Genomic DNA, 14,083 nt, shown 5'->3' on the forward strand with positions numbered 1-14,083 from the left:
CTGTTTATTTCATGAGTAAATGCTGTGAGGAGGCTGGAAAAATATCATCTTTATATTATAGAAATTGACTGATTTATATTTCTGACCTTTATGTCGACATATTTGTCTATTTTTTTTCTGTCGGGTTAAAAATGAAAGACCAAAGCTGAGTTTTTGGTGGAAAACATCATTAATGGGAGAAGAGTGTGTGTTTCAGATGATAGGATATACATACATATGTATATATGTATGTATATATACATACATATACATATATATGTATATATGTATATACATACACATATATAATTATATATATGTATATATATAAAAAATATATATAATATTGCATCAACAAGTCTCTTTACTCAACAAATGTCTCTGTTTTTCTGTTTTGTGCCAAAAAAGGTGATTATCGCAATTTATATTAACATATTTTACATAAGGCTCCTGAAATAATCCCAAATTTAGTTTTTTATGACTTATCATTTATCAGATTGGGATCCGAGCAAAGGACACTGACCTTTAAATTTCAGTCACATACAGTAATTGCTATTGCTACTTGTTAATGGAAGATAATTCCTTGTCTGACCCAGATGGAAACAGTGTTGCCCTTCCATGGACATGAGGTTAAAAAAAGGGGGTCAAGTTCTTCAAGAGAGTTCTGTTCTGCTGCTGTTGTGTGTTAAAGCTCTATGGACGTGTTTCCACCGGCGAGACTCAACTCACCTCGACACGGCACGGCACGGCACGGCACGCCAAAGTTGCGTTTCCACTAGCATTCGTACCTGCTCTGGCGAGGTTCCAAGCGTGCTGAGGCGATACTGTAAGCGTGACGTCGTCCTTATTTTCAGTGCTTAAGATTTCTGACTTTCCAACAGACCATAAACCAAACACCTGATCAATTTTTTTTTTATTTAAAGTCAACACTGACACCTGATCTTACACTGGACATTTAAGGAAGATGCATATTATTCACACCATGTAATACATAATACGTAATAATAATAATAATGATAACAATCAGTGAAGTCTGAAGATTAGAGGACGTCTCTCTTTTCTTCGTCACTTTTCTGTGACCTTTAATGTTTCTTGAACACATGCTCTCTATCATCAGCGGCTGCACGTCACACGTAGTCATCAGCGCACTGCACTGCATCACACAGCGCTCTCATGTGCGCTCTTTTTTTAACAAAGAGTTATTATTAAGAATGTGGACGTGCTCTGGAAACTGAGAGTGCAGCAGCAGCAGCAACAGCAGCAGCAGCAGCAGCAACAACAGCAGCAGCAGGAGAGAGAGAAGAGAGACGGCTCCACACGGAGGACCAGCCCTCGTTTTTATTTTTAACTGATCCATTAATGTAGTTTTCCCCTCAGTATCTCAAGTCCTTCACGCACACTCGTCTCTCTCCTCTTCCTCTTCCTCCTCTGAACCTTGATATCGGCTCTTTCTCAAGGTTTCTACTGTGAATATTTGTTTATATATATTAAAATATCTGACCGCAAGTTTCTGATAAATACTAACAAAATGGAGCATTACAACACGATACGATCAAAATATTAAGTACTTACAAACTGAAAACATGGACACAAACTGTATAAAATGGCAGCAATAAATGATAAAAATAGGTAAATGATATAAAAAGACAGATAAAATAAATAGATAAGAGCAGCAGCTGAGGAGAGAATGTTGTAAAGTTTATCGTCAAAAGAAATCAAAGTGCTTAAAAATGATGATCAGTGATCAAAATAGTTGGGAATTGATTCAGTGGTTATTCAGTTAATAATTGATTAATTGTTGCAGATCTGACTATTTGTTATTGTCAGATTAATTAATTTATTTATTATTATTGTATTATTATTGGCGATGAGTGGATATGAACATAATCTCTGACCACAGGTGACGCAGCCGGGAATCAATGAAAACTAAAGAAAATCTGTGGGTTCTTTTTTTTTCATGCCAGAAGAAAAACTCACAAAGAAAGAGTGAAAAAAATTGAATTTTCCAAAGAGCACATGCAGTCTCAGAGAGAGAGAGAGAGAGAGAGACAGAGAGAGAGAGAGAGAGACAGACAGAGAGAGGGAGAGAGGGAGAGAGGGAGAGGGAGAGAGAGGGAGCGCTGTGGAACAATGCAGATCTCTTACCCGCGTGTACGTCACACAGATAAGTGTCTGTCACGACGGACGTTCTTGTGCAAGAAAAACGCAGAACGTTTGGCGTAAATGAAGGGAAATTGTGAGAGAGATAAAGACACATTGACTGAGAGGAGGAAGGTAAAGTATTTCTGCCGGGCTCTGCCTCTCAGGAGGACTCGCAGATTGTTGTGCTTTCAGAAAACACAACGGGAGACTGAAAACACTCAAGTGAAGAAAATAGAAATAAAAAAAAATCAATGGAGGGAGGATGTCAGCTCAGATGGCGTTTATTCTGGCACCTCACTCTTCTTTCTCTCTTCTTTCCTTAATGACTGAGGGCTCAGTTTCTCTAAAATCTAATAACCTTTTTTTGGCTTATTTTACCTTTATCTTTGAGTTGGTGCTTTTGTCCAAGAACACTTAGAACTTTCAATACATTACAATTTACTGCATGTTAGAAGAGTGTATTAGAAAACTGCACTGTAGTTCATGAACGAGAGATTTTGCATTTTAATTTCTAAAATGTGAACAGTATGAAACATATTTGCAACAGAATATTCAAGTATTTGTCAAATTTGCTGCTGTCTGACGCTGATTTGCCGGAATCGATGTCAGTGAAATGACTGTAATTTGAAGAGCACGTTCTCAGCTTTCAGAAACTGTTGGAATGTTTGCGATAGCACAAACCGCCGCGTAATTACAGTAACGCAAAGAACGCTCGCCCCAAACGTTAAAGGGTTAAAGACTTCTCCACCTCCCTCAGACTCTCTGCTCTTCTCTTTTCCACGTTCCTCCTCCTCTTCTCACTCCAGTTTATTGCAGATAAACGTGGGCTCATGTAGCTTCTGTTAAAAAAGAAAAGAAACAACCCTCTGTGATGATGATGATGGTGATGATGGTGGTGGTGATGATGGTGGTGGTGATGATGGTGGTGGTGGTCCCTCTCTGACCACACAGTAAAGTCAACGTTCATATTTCACATGTGAAGCCTGGTGTGGGAGTGACACCTGCTTCACTTCTCCTCCAGGAGACGCTAAACCAACTCAGGGAAGGAAATGACTTCTCGTGCCCACTGATGTGCTGTAGCAGAGCTTCAGAGGGGGGTTCTGGGTAATAAAATGGCCTCGTAAAAAAATCCAATTATAAAGGCTGGCACTGAATACTGCTGGCAGCGTAAAGATCTACTGTGGAAGAATTACTGACATCTAATGGTCGCTGTGCAGACTGAGGACTCCACCGCTCTCACCCCTCCTCCCTTTTTAGAAGAAGTACGGTGGCCCTGACATCCCAGAAAGGATGGAAAAAAAAACTCTCTTTCTACTTTTTGCAGGAGACGGCAGCGTCTGCACAGACAAGAGTAAAGAACATGAAGACAAACTGAAATGTTACACACACACATTCAGAATTATCCATAAAGAGTTCTTAATATTTAACATTACATTATTTAAAAAAAATTCAGTTTTACTCATTGGGTTTGTTAGTATTACACTTTTATTTTGAAAATGTTCTCTTATTGAAGTTTAATTAAAATCTAACCCTCTGATGACATGGGTGAATGAGTGACTGCTCATGTCGCGTCCATGAAGAATGTTTTATTTGACATATAATTGAATTATAAAAGGTATTTTTGATAAAACTGAGCTAAAGGAGAGAAGATCGCCACATTTTCACATTTAGCAGAGCGGCTGATTTGACCACAGAGAGCCACTCGACTCCATAGTGACTTCAGTGTGTCACTGTAACTCAATCCCAGATTAAAATAAACTACATTCATTCAAATGTGTCCGTGTTTGCGAGCAGCTGAAGCAACAATGGTACAAGTCTCTATTTAGGAGACGACTCACAATAATTATTATTACAGTTATTAACGCGCGTGGCCTCGCATTCATATTTTAAATCAGCTTGATTTAGTTGCATTTATGTCTCATATCACACACACACACACACACACACACGAGTACAGTTATGTTCATGCCTGGGCAGTCACGGCGTTACGTAATTAGGATACAACAAAGGAAAGACAAAGACGTAATGAGATAATGAATTGGGATTATTAGTGGGATTACAATTAAAATACGTAACGATATACAGTACGTTTCCGTCTTCTCGCGGGCTTTAAACATTTCAAACATTTTCTCTTGTCTTTGTAACGTGTGTTATGGTGTTAAAGTCGTGGTGCTGAGTGCACTTTGACTTCAGTGCCTGAGTTTGAGCGAGCAGCCACCGCTCACACAACACACCAGTGTGGAGTGGAAAAACAATGACGAGCAGTGTGGAGAAGGTGTCAAAGCATCTACAGGTTCCACAAACAGCTCAGGGACCAAACTACAGGGACAGTAAAGTGACAGACAGACAGACAGACAGACAGACAGACAGACACCCACACCCTGACCTTTGCACAGCTCTGACCTGTGAAGTCTCACTGCACACCTGTCCTGTTGCTTTGAGAATCAAGTCTTTCACTTCCTGGAGTTTTTTTTTGTTTGTTTTTTTACCCAAATATTCTAAACCTTTGAAATGTCCCTTTAAAGTGAATCCTTTCATTCTGAGGCAGAAAACAATAATCCTGTCTCTGTCCAGTAGTAATTGCCAGTGGTGAGTTTTTGTGTGCGTCAAACACTCAATTACAGCTCTGAACATCTGTTCCACAGCGACTAAGCCGCTCACGCGCACGTGTGTGTGTGCACGTGTCTGTGTGTGTGTGCGTGTGTGAGTGAGGACGGAGACACGGAGACAAATGATGTAACGACACGGCGATGATGAAAAAGAGAGAAAGGTGAAAATAAGCCAAGGACGAGAGGTGTCTGTGATGAAAGATGGTGTCGAGGTGAGAGAGTGACAGAGTGAGAGAGTGACAGAGTGAGGCCTGGACTCTCCATCCTCTCACACACTTATCTGCCACTTCCTACTTTCACCTTTTTAATGAATGTTGAAAACTTTGGTCATGAAACCCACGTGAGCAGAGATGAGAGGGTTACTTTAGAAATGTAACCTAATCTAAAGTAACGTGACACACACACACACACTCACCATGATCTGTACGTGTACGTTAATACACTGAAATGAAGGCACTCACGGCTGGGTTGTAGATCATGGTTGCCTAGTGACCATGGTGACGTGGTTAACGGCCATCTTTGTTTTGGGCACTGATGATAGAAAATGATCCGCTTCTTGACGTTTTCTACAATGACCCACTCTGTTACTTTTGATTGACCTCAACACAAAAGCAAAGAAAGACGAGAGGAATGTACAAGAGAACCATGTGACCGTAGAAAAGAAGTTGCTTTTCATTCATTGTCGTGGGAATAATACACAAGTCCTTATAAGGACGTCCTGGGGGTGTGCATGTTTTTTCTCCTCTTACGTGTTTGAGTCACGTAAGAGGAGATTGATTTTATATCACATTTTTCGCAGTGATGTAAAGTAGCAATAATTGTGAAGACGTCGCAAAATTAGAGTCTTTTTTTTGTTCCTAAAAAGGAGCCGAGTGAACTTCGACCTGTGACGTACTTTTTGCTCAGGTGTGTTTGTAGAGTTGGTGAAAATGAAAGACACTTTGTTACAGCCTCTGTATTTACTGTACGTTTAAACTCAGTCATGGAGGTAAAGTAAAGGGTGTAAATGCATACAGTCATTCACAATAATGTGTCAAAGAAATCAACATATATGTTATAATATATATAAGAAAGTCAGCTATGATGAGAAAGATAAAAGACGTGTTTGGTGTTAGACACAGAACACACTTTAATCTGTCATTTCTGTCACGATTATAATAGTTATGTTCTATATAGCACGGTGTATTCACTGTCATTAGGATGATACAGCAGCTTCTCAGTTAAGATTACCACCTTGTTATAATAAGCCAAAGCAGCCATTTCTGCACATTATTATTGTTTTTATTATTACAGTTATGAACAAACTAAAAAGTCTTTTAAATTGAAAGGAATATTTTGAACGCAGAGAATGAACTGATAGAGATTAATGAACCAGAAATGTGTCTCTGCTCTGGTTTAAACACACGTTCCATGTTCATTTTCACCTGTTCCTCTAATTCCATGTGTATTTCTTTAATAACACTGAAGCGTTTCAGTCGTGGGGTCAGCTCACGTCAACCTTTTAGAAATGTACCAAACTCAAATTGCTCTAATCTGCTCTCATCCCCCAATAATAGGATTAAGCCTTGGTCGCTCAGCGTTTATAAACGGCTCAGTGTTTCTGTGGCTCTGTTTGCACTCTTTTCTTTTTATTCACTTTTTACGAGACGTTAGTGTGTGTGTGTGTGTGTGTGTGTGTGTGTGATCAGTTACTGTGATAAAAGTGTCTTTATCGCTCGGGTTAAATCTCATCCTCTCTTTCACACACACACACACACACACACAGAGAGAGAGAGGAAGGTTCTTTGTTTGTTTGTTTTCCGGCTGAGTCGTCCACCTGATAATTGGGCAGTTTTTGGCAGCTGTTATTAATTAAAAACGGTACAAAAAGAGAGCGGTGTGCATTAATGCATAAATATGACAGTGGCTCCTTTTTCATGCTGCTCAGCTAAAGCAGCGTCTCTGCTCGCAGGTTGTACAGCTGATGTTGGGACACTTGGGGACATTTGAGGACGAACAGTGAAACATATACTAGAATAATCGCGGTTCTGCTTTGGGTCGGGAAATATCGCAGATACAGGACGACGAGAGGACGATGGAGGACAGATACAGACCCCGTCAGTTAAGGCAGGGTTTCTAAGTCCCTCACATGAAAGATTCTTTTTTTTTTTTTAAATCACGATGAGCGATAATATCACGTATCGTTCCATCACTAGTCCATAATTATGGTGAGTTTTTGAGAAATAAAGTCACATTTTCACAATAAGACGCCAAAGAAACAGATGGAAAATTACATTTTCTTTTATATTTGGGGCAAAGATGAGACTTTGGTCATAATAGTTTATACTTTGTTTCCTAGTCCACAGTGTGTGTGTGTGTGTGTGTGTGTGTGTGTAGCATTCATCAGTCCCTAAGAAGAAAATCACAGACAACAGATAATGCGTCTTCTCTCATTACTGTCAGCGAACAAGAATCTGAGGAGATTTAATATGAGTCTAATTTCATTAGTGCAGTTAAGATGAGAACGGGCTCTGTGTCTGTGAAGCAATAAACACCTGCAGCACACACACACACACACACACACACACACGGATGGACATTCATGACTTGAGGGGACATTGCATTGTTTAACATTCATTTCCTGGAGACTTAGTCTAACCTTAACCACAATTACTACTGGCCTAATCCTGACCCTGAGACTAACCATACCCCAATCCTAACCCTAATCCTAACCTCAACCTAACCTTAAAACATATCTTCACCTGAAAATGTAGTCATTTACGTTGTGGGGACTTGATTGTTGTCCCCACAAGGAAGACAAGTCCCCATAATGTGACTGTGTAAACAGTTTTAGGTCCCCACAACATTAGCAATATCCGCACACACACACACACACACACACACACACGTTGGTGTAACTGCTCTGCATGTGTGAGGAGAGCTTTGAGGTCAGAGGTCAGACAAGTGTTGGAGCTGCAGTGATACTGTAATTTCAAACACACACACACACGGAGGCTAATTAGACATGTGCTGCAGTTTAAGGTGGAACATTAAACTGCACAGTTTGTTTTTCGGTCGTACATGTTCACAGTGCCGCGTCAACATTAATCAGCCGTAGAATCATAATTAAATACCAGAGACGATTGGATTAATGATTTTGAGATTTCTGTGATCTTTGGCATTTGGAATGGAATGATGTGGTTAAATGTTAGTTTGTACATATCAACAAGCTTCCAATAAGTTAAACTTCTATTTTTGGACATTACCAATAATAATAATAATAATATAAAAAAAAATCATTTACATTTATCCTGATAATGAACTCATTATCTCATTATCACTCATGTTTTCTGGTTTTGTCATTTTTCAGCTTCTTAAATGTGAATATTTTCTAGTTTTGTCATTTTTCAGCTTCTTAAATGTGAATATTTTCTAGTTTCTGTCATTTTTCAGCTTCTTAAATGTGAATATTTTCTAGTTTCTGTAATTTTTCAGCTTCTTAAATGTGAATATTTTCTAGTTTTGCCTTTTTTCAGCTTCTTAAATGTGAATATTTTCTAGTTTTGTCATTTTTCAGCTTCTTAAATGTGAATATTTTCTAGTTTTGCCTTTTTTCAGCTTCTTAAATGTGAATATTTTCTAGTTTTGTCATTTTTCAGCTTCTTAAATGTGAATGTTTTCTACTTTCTGTCATTTTTCAGCTTCTTAAATGTGAATATTTTCTAGTTTTGTCATTTTTCAGCTTCTTAAATGTGAATATTTTCTAGTTTTGTCATTTTTCAGCTTCTTAAATGTGAACATTTTCTACTTTCTGTCATTTTTCAGCTTCTTAAATGTGAACATTTTCTACTTTCTGTAATTTTTCAGCTTCTTAAATGTGAACATTTTCTACTTTCTGTCATTTTTCAGCTTCTTAAATGTGAACATTTTCTACTTTCTGTAATTTTTCAGCTTCTTAAATGTGAACATTTTCTACTTTCTGTCATTTTTCAGCTTCTTAAATGTGAACATTTTCTACTTTCTGTCATTTTTCAGCTTCTTAAATGTGAACATTTTCTACTTTCTGTAATTTTTCAGCTTCTTAAATGTGAACATTTTCTACTTTCTGTCATTTTTCAGCTTCTTAAATGTGAACATTTTCTACTTTCTGTAATTTTTCAGCTTCTTAAATGTGAACATTTTCTACTTTCTGTCATTTTTCAGCTTCTTAAATGTGAACATTTTCTACTTTCTGTCATTTTTCAGCTTCTTAAATGTGAATATTTTCTAGTTTCTGTCATTTCTCAGCTTCTTAAATGTGAATATTTTCTAGTTTTGTCATTTTTCAGCTTCTCAAATGTGAACATTTTCTACTTTCTGTCATTTTTCAGCTTCTTAAATGTGAACATTTTCTACTTTCTGTAATTTTTCAGCTTCTTAAATGTGAATGTTTTCTACTTTCTGTCATTTTTCAGCTTCTTAAATGTGAATATTTTCTAGTTTTGTCATTTTTCAGCTTCTTAAATGTGAATATTTTCTAGTTTTGTCATTTTTCAGCTTCTTAAATGTGAACATTTTCTACTTTCTGTCATTTTTCAGCTTCTTAAATGTGAACATTTTCTACTTTCTGTCATTTTTCAGCTTCTTAAATGTGAACATTTTCTACTTTCTGTAATTTTTCAGCTTCTTAAATGTGAACATTTTCTACTTTCTGTCATTTTTCAGCTTCTTAAATGTGAATATTTTCTAGTTTCTGTCATTTCTCAGCTTCTTAAATGTGAATATTTTCTAGTTTTGTCATTTTTCAGCTTCTTAAAAGTGAATATTTTCTAGTTTCTGTCATTTCTCAGCTTCTTAAATGTGAATATTTTCTAGTTTTGTCATTTTTCAGCTTCTCAAATGTGAATATTTTCTAGTTTCTGTCATTTCTCAGCTTCTTAAATGTGAATATTTTCTAGTTTTGTCATTTTTCAGCTTCTTAAAAGTGAATATTTTCTAGTTTTGGTTCTAGCATGGTTGAATCACTGATGCCAAGATGAAGATGTCACATGGGTGCACTCTTAATGTTTTGCAAAAGAAATGCAGCAGTTTAAAGATTTGCATAATTATTGTACGTAACACTGTGACAGTAAGTTCTTCTCTGTTCCTCAGTCTTGCTCAATAATCCCTACTTTCTCGTATATCCTGTTGCGTGTTTGCTCCTTCTCTTCTGCTTGCGTGCGGCTGATTCTCTCGTTTCTTTACCTCTGACCAACAGGTGTGACAAAAGTGGACCGGCTTGAGCTACGGTTGCTGTCGCTGTCGTCGTCAAGGAAACCGAGGAGTGGAAACTCTGTCCCGTTATCATGGGGAAGCAGAACAGCAAGCTGCGGCCAGAGATGCTGCAGGATCTCCGGGAAAACACGGAGTTCTCCGACCACGAGCTGCAGGAGTGGTACAAGGTACGTGGACATGCACTGGAAGACTCTAAACATTTTATGGTAAACAATATATACTATAATCACTAATGTCCATGAATTAATCAGAACTAAACTGGTGAGCAGCGACAAGAAACATTTAAATCCACAGCAATCGGGGTTTTTTTAAGTTACGTGTTAATGACATTTTCCACTTGACTGACTCTGCAATAACTTTTGAGTGAGGAAGGAAATAATCTGTACTATTAGTACAGATTATAGCCCGTGTTTTTTATCATGTGTATTAGTCATTAATAGATCTGGATTGACATTCTACGTGTTTAATTGTAGTGATCGCTAGTTTCCAATGTGATTTACAGTATTTTTCTTTTCTGTCTGGTTCATGTTGGCAGCGCACTGTTCCACTCCTGCTCTATGTTTTCATTTTAGGAGGTAACTGTTGGTTAGTTTAGGTTTAGTCAAATACTTTTATCCTTTATTTGATCGTAGAAAACTAGAAAGAGCAAGTAGACAAAGGAGCATTTTTGTGGAATCAACGTTAAATAATGTTAAAGTTTCAACCACGTGTCTGTGTAAAAGTATGACGACACTGTGACTGGATTGTACCGGTAATCATTTTCTAGAGCCTTCTCCTCTCATTTCTCCAGAGGATTCTTTACATCCTGGGTGTGTGTGTGTGTGTGTGTGTGTGTTTATAGGTCACATATTCAGGCTTTAAAAAATCTTCTTTTGTGTTGTTGAGTAAAAGTTATGATTCATTTTATATCACATTTTTAGTCGTGATATAAAGTAGCAATAATTGTCACAAAATTAGACCCAAGAGTGAACTTTGTGTGACGCATTTTGCAAATTTGACAAGTTCAATCCCGATTTGAAACATTTTGAGTGGTTTTCTACGTCAGGTGTGTTTAAGATTAAACTCTATATTGCATTGATTCTTGTAGCCTCTGTATAACCTGTACGTTTTAACGTAGTCGTGGAGAAAAGCAGCCGAAATGCTCTGTGTTCTTAGGGTCATTCAAATTAGCCACAGCGTTATATCCTGGAAATCATACAAATCACCTACAGTTCACCTGGTGTTTGTTACACATTCACACCAGTCAACACAGATTAACGCAGACTGAAATTATGATACAGAAATAAGAAAAATCGTATAACACAAACTGAACTCGGCATGGCACCACACCGCTACCGCAGATTATTAATCCACTGCCGGAGACTGAATTAGATCTCGGCATGATAAAAAGGTGGCGCGTGGAGCTGACCCTCTTGTGTGCACAGATGTGTGTCGCAGTAATGGCTTTATGGTTTAATGCATGGATTAGACCTATGGAACAGCTGGGGTGAGCTGTTCTGAATCAGCTGTACATGTTCAAGCGTCGCCTCGCTGACCCCTGATTTAAGCCTCGCTGATCACACTGACAGCGGCCGTAAATGTGAAGGAATCTTTTTTTTCCTCCTTTTATTGCAGCTCTTTATTTAGTATGAGGCGAACTGTGCTGTAGATTTACTGCACTTTAAGGCCTGTCACTGTTATTCTTTCAATATGACGTTACATTATTGATATTTCAGCCACAAAATCAGATCCAGTCACTGGTTTAAAGGTTGTGGTTGATTGATTGATTTATTAGTCCACCTTAAAAACTAGTTTCACTCTCCTACCAAACCATAGTAAAAAGACTGAAATAGTCCCATTGATATTGAGCTGCAGTGGTTCACAAACCCTTCACACATTCCACCTCCTGCTCTCACGCACTTACAGCAGCTAGAACATGAAGGAACGTGTGTGTAAACCCGCCGTCGCTCCCACATTTAACATAACATACAAAGAAAGTGAATTATTTCTCACAAAATAGATTCATTTACAACATTTTCAGTGACAGCAACTCCACACGGACACACCCACAGGTGTCAATCAACCAACAAGAGTCGAGCATGTGCATTTATTTTGCAATTCATTGTGCAATTCACTGAACACTAGAGGGCAGCATATATATTATATATATATATATATATATACTGGAACCTCAGAGTGTAGCCTGTGTCTATCTAAACTCCCCGTTAAACTTTAAACTTGCTATACTAACAGGCGGCTAATGGCTACATCGTACGCTAACTGGACACCGGTGAGAGCAATAAAAATGTGGGGCGTGTACTCGCCATGTACTCACTGAAGCCAGAGCAGGGACAGGAAGTCAGGTGGTTTCTAAAATGAGAAACAAATAAAAGTGAGTAAAAGAACATGAACCTGTCACTCATCACACTAACGACGACACTCATTTAATCCATTGTTTTTTCCACATCATGGATTTCCTGTTATATTTGCTCTGGGATATCTTTTCTTTTTTTCTTTTTAGTCTCTCGTAGCCGAGAACCCGAGCTCTCGGCAGATTAACAGCTCCTTAAAAACTGCACAGTTTATTCCACAAACAGGTTACAAACGCCTGAGGTCTGAAAGAAACCATCCAGTTTGATATTTCACTGCATTTATTGGCAAAGTAAATATCTGAGCTTTGAGTCAGAAGTTGAATATCTGGTAATGAATAAAACGTGTGATGAGCAGAGAGAGAGAGAGAGAGATTGAGAGAGAGAGAGAGAGAGAGAGAGAGAGAGACTCCAGGCTTCAGATGTGAACGGCGTCACCTCGCTGCCTTTATCTTAACGGCCTTTATAAAAATAAAAAAGCCAAACATGACTTTTACCTCCTGTTTCTTCGCTTTGTCAGACGTGACAGCTTGAAAGCGTAGAGCTGCTTTTCTCTGTCCAACACTCAGAAACTCACTTCTTAAATCTTTTGAGAAGATTAATGAAACATTTGATGGTGAAAGTTAAGTTCCAGAAATGTGAAACTGTGCTTGAAAGGGTTTTTATCTGCTGCTTTATAACGGGAATGTCAGCGGAGGTAAAAAAACACCACACGTGTCCCAGAGAGCGGGAACAATAAAGGACACGTTTTGACACTTGCCCTCGCTTCATGTCATCTCTTCTCCTTTCCTTACAGGGTTTCTTAAAGGATTGTCCCAGTGGAACGCTGAACGTGGAGGAGTTCAAGAAGATCTACGCCAATTTTTTCCCCTACGGCGACGCCTCCAAGTTCGCGGAGCACGTCTTCCGAACCTTTGACACCAACGGCGACGGCACGATAGACTTCAGGGAGTTCATCATCGCCCTGAGCGTGACATCGCGGGGGAAGCTGGAGCAGAAGCTGAAGTGGGCGTTCAGCATGTACGACCTGGACGGAAACGGGTACATCAGCCGAGACGAGATGCTGGAGATCGTGCAGGTGAGCGAGGGCGACGTCGTCTGGCCCGGGCAAAGCGAGCGACTGTGTCCAACAACGGTCAAACTCTGGTGTCACATTCACACAGAACGGACTCAGAGATGCAACAAAAAAAATCAGAAACCAGGGATTCAAGCAGAAAATCTAACACAGGGAACATGAGGAGGGGGAGACAGGTGTCGTCCATTAGGGCGGAGACGTAATCACAAGGGCGGGAAACTTGACAGGAAGTGGGGGAATAGACACATACATTTCAGAATAAAACAGGATGGAAACTGGACAGGACAGAAAACCCAGACTTTACACTGCTTCTACTCCCGGAGCCAAAAACCCACGAGATTCCACACGCGGCCGTAAACACAACAAACACTTCCTGTGACCCATAACATTTAAATTCCTTCAAACTCAATTCACAAACAAGAGGATCCGGACTATTAAACACACCTGTTTTTTAAGAATAACAGGAAATTCCTCAATCTTAACTTTGCCTTTTACAAACACACATGGTGCCGTTTAGCAAGAGACAGAGGACCTTTAAATTCACTGCCATGCTTTTATTCTGAAAGAGCTAATATTATACACTTTAAATGGACAACGACAAGAGTGCACATGATAACTATGAGCTTAATTTAGCTAGAATACATTTGTTTAATTATGTACGGGCGTTCTTGCACAGGCAGTAGTTTTTATGGAGAAGA

The 14,083-nt window shown here is 38.8% G+C and overlaps 1 protein-coding gene across 1 annotated transcript in view; it reads left to right on the forward strand.

The window, feature by feature from the left end:
- The window catches only part of LOC131447313 (hippocalcin-like protein 1), a 38,525-nt gene that overhangs the window by 20,341 nt on the left and 4,101 nt on the right, over positions 1 to 14,083 (forward strand). The window contains exons 2-3 of the mRNA XM_058619018.1: positions 9,946 to 10,129; positions 13,107 to 13,388. Coding sequence (XP_058475001.1) covers positions 10,034 to 10,129; positions 13,107 to 13,388 — 378 coding nt within the window. The 5' untranslated portion in view covers positions 9,946 to 10,033. The remainder of the gene's footprint in view (positions 1 to 9,945; positions 10,130 to 13,106; positions 13,389 to 14,083) is intronic.

This window comes from Solea solea, chromosome 20 (assembly GCF_958295425.1).
Source record: "Solea solea chromosome 20, fSolSol10.1, whole genome shotgun sequence".
In the NCBI taxonomy this organism is placed as follows: Eukaryota; Metazoa; Chordata; class Actinopteri; order Pleuronectiformes; family Soleidae; genus Solea; species Solea solea.